At 34.2% G+C, this 23950-nt stretch overlaps 1 protein-coding gene across 9 annotated transcripts in view; it reads right to left on the reverse strand.

The window, feature by feature from the left end:
* Window positions 1–12335: 12335 nt before the first annotated feature.
* LOC143232553 (serine/threonine-protein kinase 26-like) overlaps window positions 12336–23950 on the reverse strand; it is a 52892-nt gene continuing 41277 nt past the window's right edge. For all 9 annotated transcript variants that reach the window (XM_076468125.1, XM_076468127.1, XM_076468122.1 and 6 more), the window contains 7 exons: window positions 22287–22441; window positions 18776–18961; window positions 18284–18429; window positions 16432–16621; window positions 15622–15981; window positions 15155–15354; window positions 12336–13444 (listed from right to left, as the gene is read on the reverse strand). In XM_076468125.1, coding sequence (XP_076324240.1) covers window positions 13438–13444; window positions 15155–15354; window positions 15622–15981; window positions 16432–16621; window positions 18284–18429; window positions 18776–18961; window positions 22287–22441 — 1244 coding nt within the window. In that variant the 3' untranslated portion in view covers window positions 12336–13437. The remainder of the gene's footprint in view (window positions 13445–15154; window positions 15355–15621; window positions 15982–16431; window positions 16622–18283; window positions 18430–18775; window positions 18962–22286; window positions 22442–23950) is intronic.

Consider the following 23950-nt stretch of genomic DNA (forward strand, 5'->3'; position numbering starts at 1 on the left):
CCCACTGGCAGGAGACGTCATTTAATTAAAGAACAAAGGGTTAAGGCGACTACAAGAAAAGGCTGGCATGACTAGGTGGTTAAAGCACTCGACTCGTAATCTGAGATGCCTGGTCTATTCCAATGAAATTTTCATGTTTGGCTGAAACCTGAATAGAGTACTTCAGTAGACAATAAAGACAGGGTTGAAGTTGAAAGCAAAGATATGTGCACTCATGATCGTGCAGATTAAGCGTATTTACCATATTATAGGTAGAGATGAAATCTTTATTTACTCTGGAACAATTGCAGTAGTGCAAGAATGAGCAAACGAGGTGTCTACAATTTTCTTGGTTTTACATCATATTAACAACATTCAAAGCCAACGTCTCCAAGTTTATCAGACCATTATCTCCTACCTCGAAAGTTGATGCACATTTTATAGTATGATCAAGCATTCTAAGGTATGCCTTAGTTGAGGATCTAGTGTTGACATATCCGTGATGAGCCTATGTTTACTTGTTGGATATTAATATTTTCAAAAATAGAAAAATTGAGGCGGTGTTGTTACAATTGCAGAATAGAAGTGGAATATGTAATCATGTATAATAGTTGGAAGGTCTTGGCTCCTGGATATAGATATTGAATGACATAGAAATGACTTCTTTCATTTGTGGTCTTTGTGGAACTCTAACAATATTGTCTACATAGTAGAAAGCTCACCATTTTGTTGGACTATGCATCACTGAAGTGACTTATGAAGTTTAAAATTCTGGAGGGAATGACTCCACACTGGATCACAACTTTGTGTGAAAATGGAAATCATCAACTAGACTTTAAACATAAAACAGCTGACAGATTGTCTCACATCATAATGCAACTTGTTCATTTACTGAATGCCCTCACCTTGGACACAATGTGGAGTTAAAGTCATATACAGTAGAGGATTCCACAAATGGTTGGATACCATATTACATGCCTTATCATTTCCAAAAAGAGTAGCTGAAGGACCAAGATCTAGCATGTGTGTTTCTTACCATACAAGAACGTAAAGTGTGGCCAACACAGATTGAGGAATGTAACGTTGATGTAAATAACCTGTGATACATCTGCAGCTGTAAGTACAAGATGAGTTATGTCATTGTTATCAACCACCAAGATATGATTCTCAACCTGTGTTGCAGATAGGGGTCTACAGATCCCATTAGATAAGAGACACTTTTCTTTCCTATGTTCTATGTGTTTTCTCGCTAGCTTGCTTCATTAAAAAGATGTGCACATGGATAAATAATACACGGGTACATACCCTCAAGGGCCACGTTGTATGGATGCAAAATTTTAGATTGCTAGGTTCTTTGCTCCTGGTGCTATAGCAGTCACACATTCTCTTATATTTGTCTTTTGCTTGCCTACCTTACAAAAAGATGCGCTGGCGCACGCTTTCACGAACGTGGATGAGTATTAACATCTAGCTGCGTATCCTCAAGTCCCACTTAGTATGGATAGAAAATTTCAGGTTTCTAAGTTATAACCTTTTGAACCTATGGCGGTCACATATACAGACACGCATTTTTATTATTATAGATTATTTCACAGAGTGACATATATTGGCCCATACTTAAGCACATTCAGTTTCTGATGTGTTCACAGAATACTCCGATTCTTGAGTTGGCACATCTAAAGAAATTCAAATGGATCAGAAAGCTGACTTCAATAGCCAGGAATTTTCTTAGTTGTGTGACGAAAACACGCAGTTTGATTTACCATTCCCAATGTGATGGTTCATCAGAACAGGCAATGTAAGCTATCAAGTAGATGTTTGCAGAATTTGTTGAATCCATCAAAGCTGACTGGAAGAATACCAGCTGTGACCAGTGATGGCATGTCATGAAAAAGATCAATGACTGAGCATTTTTTTGCTGAAATGTTCATATTTAGTTTGTAAATACTTCGGCCTCTGAATGTGGCATATTCAAATGTTCCTAAAGCAGATGTGTCACGGTGTTTTTGAAGAATATATGGAGGAGTTAAGGTCTGAGTTGATTGATGGACACAAATTTGTGTATCAACAGTTACCACACAGCAGTAACGGTGCTATGATAAGGCAGTTAAGATACAAATGTTTCAGTGGCTTTCGTGCAGGTAACTTGTAGGAAAGAAATTTGACTCTGGCTTAACAAACCCTTAATACATCTAATAAAAGAGTCTATAGATATATAAGTTACATAAATTATTTGGAGCACATTGGTAAGATGAACTTATTACTTACAGACTAGACGAGGAACTAACGAGTTGAACTGACGAGTACGAGTACGACAAGAGTACTATTGGCAATTATTTTGACCTATTTGGTTATATGAGTTGAGTCAGAGGAGGAAACACCTGGAGAAATGCAAAATAGCTCTGGTGGTTGGTGGTGGAAGTGATGGCGAATTCTTGATTATTATGGCTGGGATAACTGCCAGAACAATAGGTAGAACAGTCACTAATTGTATGATCAATGGCTGAAAAGAAGTGTTGTTCCTTACTTTCTGTGTTATCAAGTGGTGTTTCGGACTGCAATGAATGCAATAAATTGTGTGAATGCCTTGACTATTAAAGCTAGAATTGACGGGACTGAACGTGTTGATTCAACCCTTAACTTTCTATTAAGTAAAGTTTCACTTAAATATATCTACAGAATATCGATCATTAACACCCACAGCAGCAGCACAGCGGTGTGGATGCGGATTTACAACGCTAGAAATCTGTAGTTGGCAGAGCACAGATAGCTTATTGTGTAGCTGTGAGATTAACATCAAACAAACAATAACTATTGGAGCAATAACTATTGGAATGTTATAAAGTTGGGATGGTTGGTATTAGTAAATGAAGTACCTAGAAGTTCATCAGTTTATATTTTTGAAGTTGAAAGTCAGGAGTTTGAAAATTTGAGCACTGAAGCTCTTTCTTATTGAGTTATTAAATTGTTCTATAAATTTAAATGTTCATCTGATATTTAAAAATGATCATTCTCCCTATCAGTTTAATTGATGGCAGAATTGCTGGGGAGACGATTACACAATACTCATTGGTTACTTTAGTAGGAGACTATTACACAATACTCATTGGATACTTTAGTATATTTAATGTGCACATATTACTCTTCTAAGTAAACTGAAAAAGTTTTGTCGCGACCCTCGGATTATGAGTCGAGTTTTACTTTAATCTGCCTTATGAAAGGTTTTATTTTGTAATGCTTGTATTTAATAAAGGGTTTATTTTATCTTCTATTTTTGATTTAGTGTAATGGTTATTGTACATTAACTGTTGTTTTTGGAAAGGAAAATTATATTTTGCAAGCCTACTATGAGTTTTTTTACCCTCTTATTTAGTATTAAATTTATGTACGTAGTTTTAACGTAGAGCATCCGTCAAACAAATAATTAAGTCCGATTCATTCTGGTTTCCTGCTGTGATATTACATGTGCTTCCTCAAGGGAAAGGATTCTGCAAATTTTCAAATAATGTGTTAATGTAGAAAACAAGCTTTTCCAATGATACGTCATGCGATACCTCTAGTATATAACGTAAATGTCGCATGTGACCTGAAAATAATAACATCTCATCAGCGTGCAACATATATGCAGTAAATTTTAAAAAAGATTTGGAAAGATTTATTTCTTTAGTGAAAGCTGTTAACCCTCTGCTAAAGGCAGAATGAAAGTAATTGTCTTGTCTTTGACTGAGTGTGTGAATAAATAACGAATGTTTTTTAGTGTTTCAATTCGTATTTCGTCCTTAAATTCATAACTCAGTCAAACTCAGGAAATAATTTTAACTTTGCGTAAAATTCCGCTGATCCTCCTGTCTGTTTGTTTGTTTTTGAATTTCGCGCAAAGCTACTCGAGGGCTACCTGCGCTAGCCGTCCTTAATTTAGCAGTGTAAGACTAGAGGGAAGGCAGCTACTCACCACCACCCACCACCAACTTTTGGGCTACTCTTTTGCCAACGAATAGTGGGATTGACCGTCACATTATAACGCTCCCAGGGCTGAAAAGGTGAGCATGTTTGGTGCGACGGGGATGCGAAATCGTGAACCTTATTATATTACGAGTCGCACGCCTTAACTCACCTCGCCATGCCGGACCTTCAAGCAAGCATTCTTTTATCTTATTATTCAAAAGAATATTGGATATACCTAGTGTGTTATTTTATCGGAATGGTGAAATAATTTATTTTAAATTGCTTAAATATACGTATATTAGATATAAATTATCTCGTCCAACGCAAATCTCCAACCAAAGTTTCTCAAGTTCAAAGTCAGATAGGCCCGGCATGGCCTAGCGCGTAAAGGCGTGCGCTTCGTAATCTGAGGGTCGCGGGTTCGCGCCCGAGTCGCGCCAAACATGCTCGCCCTCCCAGCCGTGGGGGCGTTATAATGTGACGGTCAATCCCACTATTCGTTGGTAAAAGAGTAGCCCAAGAGTTGGCGGTGGGTGGTGATGACTAGCTGCCTTCCCTCTAGTCTTACACTGCTAAATTAGGGACAGATAGCCCTCGAGTAGCTTTGTGCGAAATTCCAAAACAACAACAACAATCAAAGTCAGACTAACTATGGTTAGCAACTCAAAGGCACATCAAAAGGCGCAATTAAAATTCATTTACTACACATTAAAGAAAAAAAAAACACAGAAGAAAAAGGAAAAGACGAATTTAACTGTATTATTCTTAACCAAACTACACCTTAAACTAACTGTCAACATTTAATAAGTAAACTTACACAACATAATTTTATTTTAATCCATCATGCTTGGTGAAAACAGTTGAAAAAACAACTGTACCTGAAAGAATAAAATTAACTGTTTTCTTAGTCACTTGGTTAATGTTATGTTTAGTTTCTTGTAACTGTTTTCTTAGTCACTTGCTTGATGTTATGTTTAGCTTCTTGTAACTGTTTTCTTAGTCACTTGGTTGATGTTATGTTTAGCTTCTTGTAACTGTTTTCTCAGTCACCTGGGTGATGTTATGTTTAGCTTCTTGTAAGTGTTTTCTCAGTCACCTGGGTGATGTTATGTTTAGCTTCTTGTAACTGTTTTCTTAGTCACTTGGTTGATGTTATGTTTAGCTTCTTGTAACTGTTTTCTTAGTCACTTGGTTGATGTTATGTTTAGCTTCTTGTAACTGTTTTCTTAGTCGCCTGGCTGATGTTATGTTTAGCTTCTTGTAACTGTTTTCTCAGTCACCTGGGTGATGTTATGTTTAGCTTCTTGTAACTGTTTTCTCAGTCACCTGGGTGATGTTATGTTTAGCTTCTTACTCTTTCTAACACTCGAAAACAAACAATTACGCTAGGTTTGAATTTTGCTTTACTACCAAAAGAACTTTAAAAAGGTAATTTTTCTTGAACACAAATCTACCATCAATGAGAAGTCGAACTTTTGTCTCTAATCTAATTTTGCATTAATATTCATATTAAAGTTATAAATTGAAGATTTACATCCTTTCTGAGGTATAGTTTACTTCTGTTGAAATTATAAGAATAAACAGTGACATAGTCGTCAAACTTTCAAGTACAGGAAGTGGAGTCGTTAATCTGGGATGAGTTAACTATAGAAACAAAATTATGAGATTTTTCAATTACTTGAGAAACTCATCTTTTGATTCATCATATCTACAGCTTTAATAAAGCCTACATTTACTCCTCCCTTAACGAAAAATACACAAATATTGACGAATTATTATCTATCTATTTGTTACATCAGCTGGAGAAGAAAATTACTTTGTTAAATGTTACTTTTTTATATGAATATGTTATCATAGCATTATCAGGATATCCCGTTATCACTTAACAACTATAAAATTCAAATTATATTATAACATCTGATATATCCCTCGCATTAGAACAAAGCTGGTTTGGTTTGTTTTGAATTTCGCACAAAACTATTCGAGGGCTATCTGTGATAGCTGTCCCTAATTTAGCAGTGTAAGACTACAGGGAAGGCAGCTTGTCATCATCACCCATCGCCAACTCTGGGGCTACTCTTTAATCAACGAATAGTGGGATTGGCTGTAACATTATAACGCTCCCACGGCTGAAAGGGCAAGCATGTTTGGGGTGACGGAGATTTGAGCCCGCGACCCTCGGATTACGAGTTAAGCACCCTAACTACCTGGCCATACTGGGGACTTTATTTCGGTGAACTGTTAAATCGACTTTACATAATCTTCAAAAAGTAGCTAGTTCTTGTTTCCCACACATTTTGTTTCTTTTCGTCTTTCATACAGTAACTTCAGGCTAATAATTCTGTTCTGTGTTAAAGATAGGATGAAAACATTGTTTTCATTGACGTCAGTCTTATCAGATAACGACACGGCTAAGTTATTAAGGCGCTCGGCTCATAATCTGAGGGTCGCGGGTCCGAATCTCCATCATACCAAACAAGTTCGCCTTTTCAGCCATGGGGGGTTATACTGTGACGGTTAATCTCACTATTCGTTGGTAAAAGAATAGCCAAATAATTTTTGGTGGATGGTAATGGCTAACTGCCTTTCCTCTAGTCTTATACTGATTAATTATGGATGGCTAGTGCAGATAGCCTTTGTGTAGACTTGCGCGAAATTCAAAAACAAAATAAACAGATAACAGCTTTGGTTTGACGTTCTGTAATGACTCAGTTTTATCTTATGACTTTCATATCAGCTCTAATTTGTTTGTTTTAGAATTTTACGGAAATATGCACAAGGGCCAGTTTGGTATAGCCGTTTACAATTTTAAACTGATAGACGAGAGTCAACAGTAATAACCGCTAATTCTTGTGCTTCTCTTGCCTGATTGAAGAATGTGATTTAACCTTCACTCTTATAGCCCACCCATTGTCCCAAAACAAGAAGCGTGTTTTGTGGCAATAGATTGCGAACCATAAACCCTCGGATTTAATGTGTTTAAAGGAACTGCTTAAACTTTAAAGATATGTTCAAAAATTTCTTAGTCTAACAAATGTGAACTATAAATCTGATCTATAAAATACAATAATGCCTTCGTTATCATTCTAAAGTAAACCACAGCACTTTAAGTTATCAGAAGTTGTTCATCAACAGCGATTTGACCCCACAGAAGACACTAAGATATCTCACAACGAGTAGAGGGTTAACGGACTCCCGATAATCGAAACGTGTCCTAGAAGAAAGTTGAACAGCTTCCAAGAGAAAGCATCTGTAAAAGTCAGGCAATCAACCGCAACACAAGCGATAAGCGATGTCTGTCGATTCTGGTTTGCTGCGATTTGTTACCTTATCCATGAGCGAATAATATTTTTACAATCGCAAGGTAAAGAGAGCTAGAAACATTTCTAAAAGTCAGCCTGCGTGTGAGACTATCCGTGTAGTGTATTCTGTCATAACAAAGCACAAAGCAACTCGTCTGTGATAAAGCTAATAACACGTCTAGTGAACCAGAGCAACCATGTTGGAAAAATGTTCTTCTTTATTATTCCATTATTATAAGTGAAGCGTTTAATCTCGCAGCCAGAAGAGAAAAACTTGCGTTGAAAATAATCTGGAACTGGATTCCACCCAAATTCCATACAGGAACATAAACACATATGACAGCGGTGAAGTATTATATAAGTAAGAATAAGCATTGGTACATCCTAAGGAATTGTATCATTAATGCTACACGGTTTAGGTGTCACACGCTACATCCCATTGTGCTGCCGTATGTGGGTGAAATTGGCCTTAATTTCAAAGCAGTGGCAAGTAACGCATTCCTACAGTGCTAACTTTATTGAAACATTTTTCAAAGAAGAGGAGATTGTCCTGGGTTTGAATCCAATTGAACTACTCGAAGACGCGTCACACACTAACAACTGCGTTTAGACCCTAAAGTTGCCCTAAATACAGATCGTTTAAAGGGATGGCTAAGATTATTTCCGAACCTTATTAATATTCTACTTTTTTAAGTACATAACACTAATCCCAGGTGGCTCTTGCTCTTAGTAGAGACCACAGTTTATACTGAAGTGAACATCTATTAAATGTAAAAATGAATATCTTCTTCCATCAAATCTTAATTTACAAGCATAGGCTTAATAACCAATCATAATTGATTATTAGACGAAGGGGAGATGCTATTACCGTGCATTAATTATCTTTTGAATGATTTTTGTAGTGTATGTTACAACGAACAAATAAGTTAAATCAACTCTTAACTCATCGTCGTAACCGTGGAAACTAACTGAAAGATATCAAAGGTCAGGTAATTCTTAGTTTAACTTGCACACAAAACCAGATAAATTAAAAAAAAAGAAAAGAAACGAAGGAAGAAGGACTGAAAATGCAAATATTTCAGGATTTAAAACAAATTTCTGACAATCGTACGATGCATTTGATCGGGTAAAGGTAATCTTAACTTGTGAAACCATTTGTAGTTTAAACTATTATATATAAACGCCAGCTAAGAAAACACACAGAAATAGTAACATTTCAAAGAATTAATTATAAGTTTAGTAATTATTGCCTGCTTGTAATTGAGCACACAATTAGCTATCTGTGCTTTACAAGTATGAGTGGCGAAGAGAAAACGAGCCCGTGATCCCTCGATTACAAGTTAAAAGTCCTTACCACAAGTCCATGATGTATATTTTTACCAATCAACAAACAAAGTCTTTATATATAATAGTCAAACATCTGGCCTCACTTGTCAACGGTTGGAAAGAAGAATAAGAAATGATGAAAACTTATTCATTCTTAAAAATTACAGCAGCTACTTACCGAACGCAAGCGCTATATGATGTTGAACGAACCCATTGCATCGAAATCCAAACATGTTTGCCAACAATACAGTGCAGTAAGTCTTACTTGCTTAAAAACAAACGCAATGCAGTTTTATTTGTTGAAATAACTCATGGAATAACAATATAACAATAATCACATTGTATATACTCTCTGATTCAAGACGTTGATTTGATTGGACACTTATTTATTTATCATTATTTTTAGGAAATTTACCATTGAATTATTTCAAGAGTCGGCTATTATATTCATAATAGAAACAGAAGATAATAGTTGTATAGACTTCTTTAGCGTGAATATAAAGAAGTATGGAAAATGAAATTCAAAACATAGGAGAATGTTTCAATACAAACGCCCGGCATGGTCAGGTGGGTTAAGGTGTTTGACTCGTAATCCGAGGGTCGCTGGTTTGAATCCCGATCGCGCCAAATATGCTCGCCATTTCAGCCGTGGGGGCGTTATAATGTGACGGTCAATTTACCACTATTCGTTGGTAAAAAGAGTAGCCTAGGAGTTGGCGGCGGGTGGTGATGACTAGCTGCCTTCCACTGCTAAATTAGGGACGGCTAGCGCAGATGGTCCTCGTGTAGCTTAAAAAAACAAAACAAACAATAAGTACCTTCTAAACATAAACGAGGACACAGTCTAGAAAACAACCGAACCAAGGAAAAGTGAACGTTTATATATACAGTAACAAGAGCACTTATCAAAACACCGAAGTAGAGTTAGAGAAGAAATGCCGCTTGCAGGTGTCATTAATGAGAAATAATTTAAATCATGGTACAAATTAAGTGAAATGCTCAAATTAAAAAGAAAATCTGAAATCGTAAATAAACCAGTGATTAACATCAAACGTATTTCTACCGACATTGTAGAAAAATGAAGAATATGGTAATGGTACACTTTTTATTGTAGAATGTTTAGATTGCGACAGTTTCTAGGTAGAATAAACAGGTAGAAAAGTAAAGAACAGATGTAAGAAACATGAAACACGAAAGGAATAAAAAATGAACATATGATTAAACGACAACACGAAATAAATTTTAAGGATGGTAAAATATTAAACAAACTCAAGTAAAACATTGAAATCTCTGAGAATCAAAGAGTGAAAACCTAAAATTAACAAAATTTCAAGAGCGTCGTATGAAGTTAAATTTAAAACCAGTATATTTGATTGAACATATTTGCAGCTTGAAGACACTTGTACTTCAAATGTTGCAAGTGATCATTTATCATTATTTGAGAAGAAACATTGAACGTAAGTTTAACATCCCACAAGTAGCTGTTTCAAAGCTCCATAAACGGGAAAGAACTCGTGATACGAATCATGGTATTTAGTATTAAAGTTTATTATGAGGCGAGATGTTATTACAGTATCTTATGCACACACATTTCTTAGAAATGGTTTGTCAAAAACTATTCATGTTGATAATTTGATGCATTCAGCGGATAATGTGAGGATAAATATATACTTCACTCCCAAATTTGTTTACTAAAATTACTACAACTAATGTACAGTTTTTGGTTAATTCATCAAGTAATTGAATGTACATGTTAACTAACACTGACACGAATGTTCCACTTCCTTGTCGATCACTGAATAAACTGAAAACTAAATACTTTAAAGAAAAATTACCACTCTGTTTACTCATATTTATACCTGTGTTCTTGTTTCCTCTTATTTCACAAAATCTCTTGATCATTACGTCATCATTATTATCTGTAAGTTTTAAGTACAAACGAGTGTCTGAGGCTTACACTTTGGTGAAGATATTTATAATTGCGTTTAGTTTTGTCGATGTACATTGACAGTGATCGAAGTTGTGGTCCTAACTTGATTGTGGAGCAGTTTCACTGAAGTTATTTAAAATTGTTATTTTTCACTGTTTCATAGTTAATCAGCCATCGTCACCATTCATATTTGACTTTATAAAGATTTAAATTCTTCCATTAAAATATCTGACGTTGCCATTCAGACGGAGACACCAACAAATAATTTATTTAATTACAATTATCCTGACGTGGACGACGAACTGTAGCTGACCTGATGAGGGTGAATACGCTAAGGTAAGTAATATATTTTTTCCCTAACGAGTTCTGGTTCACATAAAATTGCAAACTTCGCTCCACTTTTCCTTCTTATTAATAAGAAGCGAACGGTTACCTTAACATCTGTTCACCATGACAGTGCTATTCAATCACCTTGGAAATCCTGACGTCCTCTTGGTCTAGTATCAAACAACTGCTAATTAACACTTTGGACATTTAATGTTTAATTGTCTTTTGCTGTCTAGTGGCGTTTATTTCCAGTTAAGATTCGCCACGTTAGCCTAATTTGTATTTCTTTGTCTCCTTATTTACCTGATTTTTGTTTTGATTTATCTTCAGCGTATTCAAACACATCACTAATTTCTAGGCATGTTTGGGAGGAAATAAAAATAATATCGTTCCAATTACATTCGTGTTTGTACATAACTGCTTGCTATGAACCGGAAACAGTTGTGGCTCAAAACTAGACATAAAAGATGCATTGAAGCAAACTTAATGTTGTTATCAGTTGTTATGTTCAGGGAATCGCCATATTGATAAGTAAACCAGTAAAATTATTAATCGTTATTCACAAAAAAAACAAAACCAAAATTAATCAATGGTTTTTGATATCTCGTCACAATTAATATTATTTATATGTCTATGAAATACCACAAAACTCCATATCGTTTTTTTATTACTATGATATGCATTGCAATCCCCAAATACTGTCACAAAGTTGACTGAAGAGAAAAGATTTTTTTTTTTTAGAGAATTTAAGAACAAGCCTAAAATAACAAAATAATTTCATATTAATGCATCAAAATATAAATGTAAAGTCTATAATAAGAAACTCGAGAACTTCTGCTAGATACAGACCTTCCTCCTTCAAGCATGGTTAGGATTCCGAAATAAAATGGTCTAGTATATGAAAGCACTCTGGTTATTGGTTTGTTTGTGTTTTAATATCATAAGAATAAACAGAAGTATTACTAAAGGTATTAACAAATAAAGTTAGTAACTGCCTTTAAACTTTTGTAATTTTGTTTATAATTTAATTATTTAAATTAACCTTTCACTGCGTAACATCAATTACTATATACAAAAATAGTGTATAAATATCAAAATAAACCCACTTCTCACCAGTAACCATGATATGTTACAGCTAATACATTCAGTATAAAAAAGTAATAATTTTACTTTTAAAGTAACAACTTACATCTAGAAATACTGGGTATTTAACACATTTTAACAAAAAATAATTACTTTTATAACATCTGTTTTATAAGTGTTTGCCACAGTGTAAGTTAATTAGACAAAAAATTCACAATAGGATTTTACCAACAACAAGTACAATTTTTACATTTCAATAGAAACATTTTATTTTTCATAGCACTTCTCAACTGAGTTTCAGTTTTCACTCGCCGGACCATAATAGTTCCCATAACACTAATTCAGTTGAAAATAACATTTTCAAAAGAATGTGTTTACTAGATAATATTATTAGTGTGTATTATTCGTTATGTAAGAAAGATAGTCTATCTCGTAACTCCAACTAGTGATATTCAAGGATGTTTTATTTATTCAGTATATATGATACAATTGTTTGACTAATATATTTCGCCCTCCACGGGGCAAATTGTTTCAGAACATTTATTCATCACTAATATAGCTTCACCCCTACCACTTATTCCAGATAAAATGTAGCTTTTTATAGCATACACTCTTAATATACACATTTTTTGTGCAGTTTATTTAATATACGTTTAAATCTCCTGTAACTTCAATGTAGTCGACAGCCCCTATTACAGTGCCTGAGGTAATGAACACTGGAGCTGTCTAAGGAAAAATAATTACTAGAAGATTAGTATTTATATAGTACTAACTTAAGTACAGATTATCAGTAATTGATTCATATAAAACAGCTAAAACGAATGTAAATTAAACGTTTAAAACAAGTGTTTGACATTTGTGAAACGCCGAATACTTGTAAAGATTTTAGGTTATATATGTTTGAAATGTTTAACATACACTGTCATGATGTCTTTAATTTGCTCATCATATACGTATATTTGCAGAGAATATAAAATGTCCTGTAAATATACTAATAGTTTCGAACTTTATTTTCTAAGCCAATGTTTTCATATCATCTTTAACATATGAAGTACCTGCGTCATAAGAAAATGTTTATTGCAGAACTTCTCGTTTGAAGAAATAATTACACATGACAGACTCCAAACGTTTGTGTGCCTCGCGTTATTCTTTGCAGTATATATAGAGATATGTATCGTATGCGTCCCTGAAAGCTTTTAGCTTTATAACATTTATAGTCATGTTTCACCAACACATAATGTTGACCTTTTGATCAATGTTGAAAAGATATTGCTGAAACTTATGTTATACAGATTGTTTATTATAGAACACCAATCGCTGTTTGGAGTCCATTTGATCAGAAAAAATACCAATAGGTGAAGTACATATATAATATCTATATATTCCTTATATAGCTACAATACTAAATTCTGATGTTCAAATCGTCTGTGTTATCGACTACTGTACACAACACATTTGGTGAACTGAACGCACGTTTTCTCCGGATAACATATCGTTCCACTATAAACTTCGGATCTGTCAGGTGAAATGGTCAGCTACACGTATCTACATTCTTTAAGAAAATAAGCACAAATATTAAAAACCTTAGACATATCTTGCTATAAGTACGTCTCTTAAAAAACCTATTTAACAAAAAAGTGTCTGGTAGCTTTTATCATACGTGTAATAAATTTGTTATTATTATTATATAAATGTGGAGTAAGGAATTGTTGATTCTTTGCACAGTGGGTAATACATTATATCAAAACGAGTTTGAATTTAACAAATCATGTGACAACATAGCCGATATGTAGTTGCAGTGGAACAGTCTTGAGTCAGAAATACATTTTGACTTACATTGGTAAAGTGATTCCATTGATTAGTGATCGCTTTTGGGAAGTGTATGTAAAGACACTAAAGATCACTCTGATCGTTAAGGTGTGTGCACATCAGAATTTAAAATTATACTTCACAGTATCGGAAAAAAAAGGATTGCGGATCATCTTAGGGAGCCAGGACTATTGATAAAGAGGCATGATGATAGTTCTATAATTTTGATTATTATCTTTTCTTGTTGGAATCAACACATCAATAAATTTTCCATCTTTTTATAATAGGTTCTAACAAAAATCGTACTTGTTAGTTATGAAGAATGTTTTTCATGGAGTATTTCCTGCTTGCTCGAGATATATTCTGAAATTAAAGTCAATATTATGATAAAAATGTTCCATGTATCAAGTGTTAAAAGGTTTATCCTATTTGTTTATGTTTCTACCAAATGATTGATTACTACTATTTATATATAAGTTTCTTTGAAATACTGCTGGTCCATATTGTTCTGGTGTCTATAAAAGTTGTTAGTAAACTAGTATTGATGAATTTAGAACATTGGTAAAACTTTCAACTTCCTTTGTATAGGCGCTCGTAAAACATTAGTTTGTTTATTCTGCTGTTAAGCACAAAGTACATAACAGACTATATGTGCTATGCCCACCACGATTATCGAAACTTGATTTTTAGTGTTATAAGCCTTAGAATTTCTTTCGCTAAGCCACTGGAGGCATAGTCTATTGCTAATGGCTATATTTAGAGCAATAATTTTATTCATGAAACATAAGATTTAAATTCTCCCTAATATGTGTTTAATTTTCTCCTGTAGTACACAGTGTTGGTTGGAATATATAAGATCGATTACGGACAACAATTCCACCTGCAAAGCAGAAGCCGTAGATGGTAAAGAGAGACTTTCGATCTATAAAGTCAATGACATGAAACAGGACCTATCTCCCAGTAATACTAATACTAAAATATCCAAGAAACTGAAACTGATGGCATACTTCTCGAAGTAAATGACTGTTTTTGTATAAAAAAAAGCAACTCGATCAGATACCTGCCAAATACTCTAATGCATTTTCAATAAACTTTTGTGTATTTATTCTACTTAAACGTAATCTGAATGTCGACAGCCACACACAGTGTAATTACAGGAAGTTTTTGACGCTATGCGGATTGATTTTGCTTAAAGTTATAAAGTAAGTTATAAAAGCTTGAACAGTTGAATCGTAGCTATCAGATTGGCTACAATCAGGGTAGGAAGAAATATTTCCAAGGACATCAGAGGTGTGATTAACCCCATGCATGGATTTGTTTTTTCTTGTTTTTAACAGCTTATTAAGTTTCCCAATGAATTAATGTAGTGTTGTTTTTAGAACTATTCTAGTGGCCTATTCTAATGTAATTTCTCAACTGATATACCGAAATTATTATTATTAATATTATTTACCTTTTAAATTTGTCTACTGTTTCTTGTAGTTTTTGTGAAGTGAAACTAGGTTGAAGGTGACGGAGAAGTTCAGTGACAAAAACGTCACTGATCCCTGGACACGACTTTTCAGCTATATCAAAGGCAGCTTGGAGATCTTTAATAGCGTTAGGAAATCCATTGTCCTGCGACTTCTCTTGATTCTGGTGCTTTCTGTGAAGCTACAAACAAAAAAGTCAGTGAGTGATACGGTAAAAAAAAGATGCGATAAGAGTTAGGTTTGCAAAACAAATAGCAAGAAAAGTCTCCCAAATAAATAGCTATACACTCTCGCTCTTTATTCATTCGGAAACATTTTTCTAATAACAGTTACAATTATCAAATTTTTTCAGACCAGAATATTAAAATCAAACGCACACAGAAAACTTATTTATATGTCAAAAGGAATAAAGTAAAGCAATTTTCATATGTTCTCGCTTTGACCCTACCTCATTGATCAGTGGAAGAATCACTGTTGACAAACAAGATGATTTCTTGAAAGACGTTGATTTTGTTGTTGATGGCGGAACTGTGGATACATTCTTAGCATCTTTATTTTGGATGTTTCTGCTTTGGGATATTTGGTATTCTTTCATTTTTTGTCCAATTCCAGGTTCCATAGATAACATATCTTTGTTCTCAAAGTTTACAGTATTGTATGTTGTTCCAATGTCCAAATTCTTTGTAAGAACGGCTCCATTCTGAATTATGTGATTTGGAGATAAGTAGTTTTTCGGAAAGTCCTTAGAAACCTCTTCTTTGACTTTTTGCTTGTTTATTAATTCCGATGGCTCTACGACTGTTACAGACTAGGTATAGATAATAAAGGTCAGTAATTTAATCAGTTCTCAGGATAGAAGAAAAAGCTAGCTAAGTTGATTGAAACAAGATAATACAATGAATTTAGGGGATCATTCATTAATTATATGTGAAAAATATGGAGGGTTAAATGAGATTCACAGCACGTTACGAGTATAAGAAGTTACTGGGGTTATGGACAAAATAACAGTACGAACTGTAACCAGTTGGTCGAAACTTTTATGATACAATTTGGTAATCTTTTTGTTACATAAATGATTACTTTTCATATTTTAATTGTGGAACAAAGCTCAACGTTAACGTTGAAAAACAACAGGCTAGCAAACTTATTTAGAGATAAGATGTGGTGTGTTTAAGCATCAGAGTTATGTGGTATCTGCAATGAACTATATTTTTAACACACCAGTTTATTGGCACTTTTCGTTGGTTTATCTGCTTACCTGACAACATGGTCTTTCAGCTGCATGTTCACGAATCACATTGGTGTTAATATTGTTGAACGCGTCACCATTCTGATGGATTTTGGTTGGTGTTTCTGTCTGTTGAGAATAACAAGAAGATCCTGATCGTTTGACTGTTCCTAAATCCCACCGCCAACTCTTCCAAGTATCATAACTTCTCGACTCCTCCCTTAACGAAAAATACACAAATATTGACGAATTATTATCTATCTATTTGTTACATCAGCTGGAGAAGAAAATTACTTTGTTAAATGTTACTTTTTTTTTATATGAACATGTTATCATAGCATTATCAGGATATCCCGTTATCACTGAACAACTATAAAATTCAAATTATATTATAACAGCTGAAATATCCCTCGCATTAGAACAAAGCTGGTTTGGTTTGTTTTGAATTCCGCGCAAAGCTGCACGAGGGCTATCTGTGCTAGCCGTCTCTAATTTAGCAGTGTAAGACTAGAGGGAAGGCAGCTAGTCATCACCACTCACTGCCAACTCTTGGGTTACTCTTTATCAACGAATAGTGGAATTGACTGTAACATTATTACCCCTCCTACGGATGAAAGGGCGAGTATGTTTTGTGCAGCGGGGATTCGAGCCTGTGATCCTCAGATTACGAGTCGAGTGCTTTAACCACCTGGCTATGCCGGAGAACAAAGCTGGTTTTAAAGAAATTATGCTTAAACTCGGCTACAGTTTAAGCCATCCAGGCAACTAAAACAGGCATTATTCTAGACGTTTTTCATAACAGTACAAATATAGTTGTGAGGGTCACGAAACTGGTATTCAGTGAATGATTTAGATATATCGTGTTTCTTTTCTGTTATTTTCTCTTAGATTTTTAAGTTGACATCCAATCTGTATATCAATTAAATTTAACACATGGGCACTATTTACTCACTCTTTATAAGTTAAGTATAACAGCAGAGCACTTAGTTAGCATGCTACCCAAATTACCAACTGAGAACTCACTGTCATGAAAAGTTACGAAATCAGTAACTGATTTCAATTTTAAGTACAAATACCTATACTGTGCTTTTCAACTGCACAAATGATTTGGGTAATGAGAAATTGTATGTATTATTACACATTATAATAAATTTTGAAATAAATGTTTAATTTCACTCCAAGACAGCATTTCAATACTTTAGGGCATGAATGCCTAAAGTTTTTTAGCTCACAACTTTCGGAATACTAAACATATTGACTAAGTACCTATTATACCCAATAAATTTCATGGCCCGGTAGTTAAGCACATTACTCGTAATCCGCTGGTTGCAGGTTCGCATCCCTGTCATTCCGAACATGCTCGTCATTTCGGCCGTGGGTGCGTTATAATGTGACGGTCAATCCCTCTATTCGTTGGCAAAAGAGTAGCCCAAGAGTTGGCGGTGGGTGGTGATGACTAGCTGCCTTCTCTCTAGTCTTAAACTGGTAAATTAAGGGCGGCCGGCGCAGATAGCCCTCGTGTAGCTTTGCGCGAAATTCCAAAAAAATCAAACCCAGTAAATCTACAGATAGCAAATAGTGTTGTTTTGTGTATTTGATACGCCCCCTTCCCTCCACCGACATTTGTTTGCGTCTCCCAGTTTGGAAACTCCTGCTGTGGGAACACATTAAGAAAATTATTCGCGAATACAAAGATGATTTTAGGGGTAACTACTTATTGATCAGACAGGTTGTATGACTTACGTCTATGAAACTTTGTTATAATGAAATCAAATCTTAGTTATAAGCGTGTATAAAATTATTCATTTAACAATAAATAAGGAATTTGTTTTGAGGAAAAAAGTTTCATAACTAAGTGTTGGCTAATCTTATTTAAACTCACAGATCTGAAGTCTCAGAATCGCTATCATTCTGCCCTCCACCCGACATTTTCCACTCTTTATATCGTTCAATAAGATCCACTAGACAAGTGTTTCTTCTAGCCTTCCGGATAAATGGAGATCTCAGAAGTTCTTTTGCTGTTGGTCGCTATTATTAACATTATAATATAAGCTTGAGCTGGCTTTATGATAGTTTAACATTGTTTATTAAATGTGTTACTAAACATTTTTTTTATTCCAATGGTAAACATTTTGCATTACATATATTTTACACGAATATCAAATACTTTGCGTTATTTATAAATATGAATAATACAGTTCTTCTGAAGAATTTAGGTTTCTTCCAAAATGAAATAAAGTGTAATTGGTTTCGTTATAAATAAATAATATTTATACTATTTATAGTGTCCATTATGTAACGACTACATATACATTATATATACAGTTTTGTGATTCTTTACTTTTCCATGTTGCAAAAAAAACAAAATCTTTACATTTTCAGAATCCTTATTTAGACATGTCTCCACGAAATCCTTAAACTGTCTGCTGTAATCCCCTGTGAGTTGTGGGGGGTTGTTCTTGGGAATGAGAAAAAGTACTCTCATGGGGTGGAGATCAGAGTTCGGGGGCTCTCCCTTAGCTAATTCAATAGCTGTGATACCGAGGCTCCAGATGTCAGCCTAGCGGATGAATCGAGAAATATCTTTTTTTTTTAATAAAGAGATTCTGTTGAGTTCCTGAAAACGGGACACTTTTTATTATATATCATAGTTACTTGAAAACTTAAAACAGTTTTATGAATATAGTATTTTAAATCTGATCAGCCCTTTTGGGTACATTCATTAAAACTATACGTTGAAGATTTCCCTTGTTAGACTTACTGCACGCTTTATTAATCAAATGTATAAAAATTTCATGTTACACTTTTAGAAAAGAATGTACCATTTAAAAAAAACAACAAACAGAAACAAGAACTTCTTCTTGATGTTGATTTATCTACTGAAAGCATAGTTATACATGTACATAGACAGGCTTACCACGATTTCCAAGCCTCAAACTGGGGTAGTTTCAATTTTTATTATAAGTACCGCACTAATGTAATAAAGAAGTGCTTTCATAACCTAATACCCCTTAAACTTTAATGATGCCACAAAAAAAGAATATTGGTACTTTGTATCTCTAACATTTATTTAAATTCAGCAAGGCAAGAAACATCAAAATTTCATTAATTTTTCACTGAACACTTTTTGTGACCATTCATATTTTTCACTTGAATTAACTTTCTTCAAAAAATCTTTATTAGTTTATAGTTTTTCAAAGAAATCAATGCAAATGATGTCAATATTGGGTTTACAACGCAACAGTCCCTTTACTGTTGATTCATTCATTAGACCTCTTTCTTGAGACCAAATGCTATTCATTACTGAAAATACTCTTTCAACAGCGCAGAAGTGCCTGGTAAACAAAAAATGTACTCCATAACTTGCCTGAAATTAGTTACAGAAACACTTTGTTCTTTGAAGTGGTTGAAAAGTTCTATCCATTTTTCTTCACAACCTATCTCTTTTGCTTTCCACTTGTTACATTTCGATGACCATAAGGATTTAGTAAGAACAACTTCATCAAATAGATAATCAACATTGATTGCAACATTTCCAAGCGTTTCATTAATTTTTTTTAGCAACTGCTTCTATGTCAGGCCACATGAAAACACTGTTTTTTATCTAAACAAAGTATTCCCCACCACCAAAACTTTTCACACAGCTCAATATAAAACAGGCAGCAATAATAAAAACTGGTAAATTCCTTCCTAATCAAGTCTACCTGACATCCTCCCTCTTCTTCTCGGACACTGAGTCTTGTTTTTTTTTCACCAAGGGGAATAAAGCTATTATTTCGTCTTTCTTTCAGGTTGGTTGTCAACTTATTAAGCTTTGCAACAATATCATTTGTAGTGACTTTTGTTTTCTCCATGGCTAAAATCACTTTGTTGAACAAGCCTAGTTGTTCATGAACAAACCATAGATACATTTCTCCACATTTACTCTAAAAAAGTCTTTATCAACAATGGGCACTGTTCTTGTGAATAAAAATATGACTTCAGTCCTTCATAAATCATGAGAATTCTCTCAACAGCTGGTAACAAAGACAGAAATCGCGTATTTCTATATTGGAGAACCTTATTGTACTCAATTTCTACAAACTCACAGAATTCTTTTAGGTGTGTATCACACAGTGTAAATATAGAAATACAGTACTTGTAAATTTTGACCACCAAGCTTTCCACTTCAATAGGAAGGACATTAACTGTAGTTTGGAGACATTACGAACAATATAGCACCATAACCAACACCCACAATATTTCTGCCAAGTTCCTTTTTCAATCAACTATATACATTGTTTTTACCTTTTTCTTTACACCTCTAAAATTTGTGTTGCAGTTGACACCACAATAAGCAACATTTTTTTTTGATACATCATGCTTTTTAAAGTAAACACCAAGCAATTCGTTAAAATTTCTGATGTCTCTCCAGGAACCAAATGAAAGTTTAAAAGTTTTACTTTCGCTTCTTCCTTTGGTAAAAAATATCGCACCATGACAGGTATAATTTTGGCATCTTTAATGTTTGAAGCATCTGCTGTAAGTAAAACGAACTGGATCTCCATTAAGTCTCTCTTTAATTCTACTGCTACAAAAGGAACAATTGCATTCAAAATAATAGCCTCATTCTTTGTTCTGGCAGAACAGAACTTTGGTTCAAATAACTTTGCTATCAGTTTGGAAGAGAAATCAGCTGTTTTAAAGCTTTTGTTATGGACAGCACTGTAATATGCAAAGGTTTTTGAGGCACAATTTTTTTGAAGAACACATCAACTCTTGAACTTTGAGCAACTACTGAAAGACCAGCTGCATGTTTAGCACTTTTTAAATGGCCTATTATGTCTGAGTGACCACCATGTGAAACAGAGAATTCAGATGAACACTGCAAATATTTGACGCTGTCCTCCTTGCCACAAATGTTTTTCAATAATGGATATTCTTTTTGTAATTCACTGTTGAATGCGCACTTTCTTTTACCACCTTTGGACATTAAGACTAGGATTAATTTCTAAAATAAAAGAATGAAAATAATTCAGCATGTACCGTATGACTAATATAATTAATATTGTAATAAATAAATAAATCCCAAAGTACAAACTTGCTCAAAGAAAACTTTGCGTATGCTCCCGCTCGCCGCTTGTGCAGCTGCCGCTACTCGTGTAGCAGCCAACAGGTGAAACATTATACTTGTACAGGTACTGTATCAGCTGTCTGTGAATTTCGTCTGATGCAATACCTTTAAAAATTTGCTGCTACAGTACTATGGCTTCCAGTAACTAATAAATGGAAACTTAAAAATTATTTTTTGTCAACACAAAGTCAGGACTCTATGCAGATTTTAACATTTTCCGTTTATCCTTTTTGGAGTTTATGCCTTTTCATCAAAAACCGGGACATTCCGAAAGAATTCAGTGTCAACCAGGACAAATTAGTAAACTGGACAGGACACCTGGACAGACCCCTCAAACCGGGACTGTCCCGGCCAAACCGAGACGTATGGTAAGCCTATACATAGATATTACACAATCTGTACATGTATATAGACAAATATAGTTTTGTTAGCCGCCTTATGCAAACTACCACTGAGATTGGATTGGCAGAGTTAGGCCTAACTGCGTACCACACTACATGTGATCTTTCTAAAAAAAATTCCCTCTTATTATGTATATAAAAAAGTTTTATAAATTTTTTATGGATTTTAGCAAAAATACTTTTGTATGAATACTTATCATTAAATAAAAACGTTAATATTACAGAATACTTCCATCCAGTTTGAAAAAAAACTTTCATTTTCGTAATCGTCCTGGAAACTTAATAACATAATTCATATTTTGTGAACAGTTAGCTTGCTCTACACTGTATTATTTATATTTGTTAACTGTAGTAACAAAACAAGCAATAACCTTGCTGTCGTATGCAGATTGTTTGATAACTTCTGGAGCCATCCAGAATGGAGTTCCAACAAATGTGGTTCTTTTGATTGTATTAGTTAACTGACCTGCAACGCCAAAGTCTGCTAACTTCACGTCTCCTGCTTCAGACAATAGGATGTTGGCCGCTGGTTAGGGTAAAATAAAACAACAGAAACAATTAACACTAATTATCGTGAAGAGAAATAAACTTTATAATGGGATGCCTGGAACAAAAAAGGTACAATGATTTTATAAACTTGTATAATACACATAACTGTAGTTTGTGGTGATTATTCCGTTCTGTATTGTCTGTAGTTTCTTTATGTGTGTTTGTGCTGTATTTAAGTCCCGTCATATTTCATAACTGGTCTAATGCACTGTGCGAAAATTTTTATTATATTTTCTGATGTGGTTCACAGTAGTCTCTTAATGTAGTTTGCTCGTCGAGATGACTTATTTCTGATTTGAATGTCATAATTATTCCACGTTAATTTTGAATCTTATATTTTACCAAGAAATTCTGGCGATGTGAGACATTTAAAAGAACTCTGTTTCGGGAGGATTTCTTAATGTTTTAATCGATATTTAAGACAGAACAATACAATGTTCATTTTAGGAACGTTTATTATTATATTGTGTTTTAGACAGTGTTCAACGGTTTGATTCAGAACAGACTGTAACTGTGTAACTGCAATCAGGGGAGTCATAGAGTTCTTCCATATCGTCACGTCAGCTGCAAATTGTGATGTTAAACTAAAATTTGGATCATTTAATGGCATATCACCTACATGCATGATGAAGAAGCTAAGGCTAACTACACTCCCTACGGACCACTCGCATCTAGAGTAAAATATTCTAATTAGGTACCCTCCACATTTACTCTACATTTTCTATTTAGTACGAAGTAAGACAACCAGATAATGATACTTGTCGGTAATTATAATTGTTTCAGTTTATACCTTAAACCATTATACCATACATTGTCAAATACTTCCTCAAAATCAAGACAGCAAGCGACAGTGCTTTTCTTATAATAAAAACTATGTATTATGTTTCAATTAACCTAACTAAATGATCTGTTATTTGCCGAAATTTTCTGAAACCATTTTGAACTACATATAATTTTGACGCAATCTTCAGAAAAGTGAAGAGCTTATTACTGATAATTCTTTCTAAAATTTTGCCCCCACAACTAGTCAGATTTATTGGTCTGTAGCTTCGTGGTTTATTCGTTGGTTCGACTTCCTTTAGAAATATAAGAACATTTGCTCGCTTCTAAGAGGCTGAAATACAACCAGAGTTGAGAAATAAATTAAATAACGCTACTGAATGGTCAAGGATATTGTGAGTACCCTTCTTAAGAAGAATGATTTGTATTATATTCTCATTTAGAGCTATATTTTTGGTTCAATTTTTGGTGTAATTGCTTCTATTTTTGTTATTGTCTGTGTTATTTTGCTTGCATATTGTGGGTTTGTGTAACTACTGGGAAGTTTGATGTTTATATGTGTTAATTTTGTTCATTATACCCGTTTAATGTATTAAAACAGTGCATGCCCTCGTTTGGTTCATTATCTGTTTTAAAGGTTTTTCTCAACTTCGTTAAAAACATCGGTTTTTGTTCGTTTGTATATGGTATTTTATTTCCATTGTTT

Source organism: Tachypleus tridentatus, chromosome 11 (genome assembly GCF_004210375.1).
Source record: "Tachypleus tridentatus isolate NWPU-2018 chromosome 11, ASM421037v1, whole genome shotgun sequence".
NCBI lineage: Eukaryota > Metazoa > Arthropoda > Merostomata > Xiphosura > Limulidae > Tachypleus > Tachypleus tridentatus.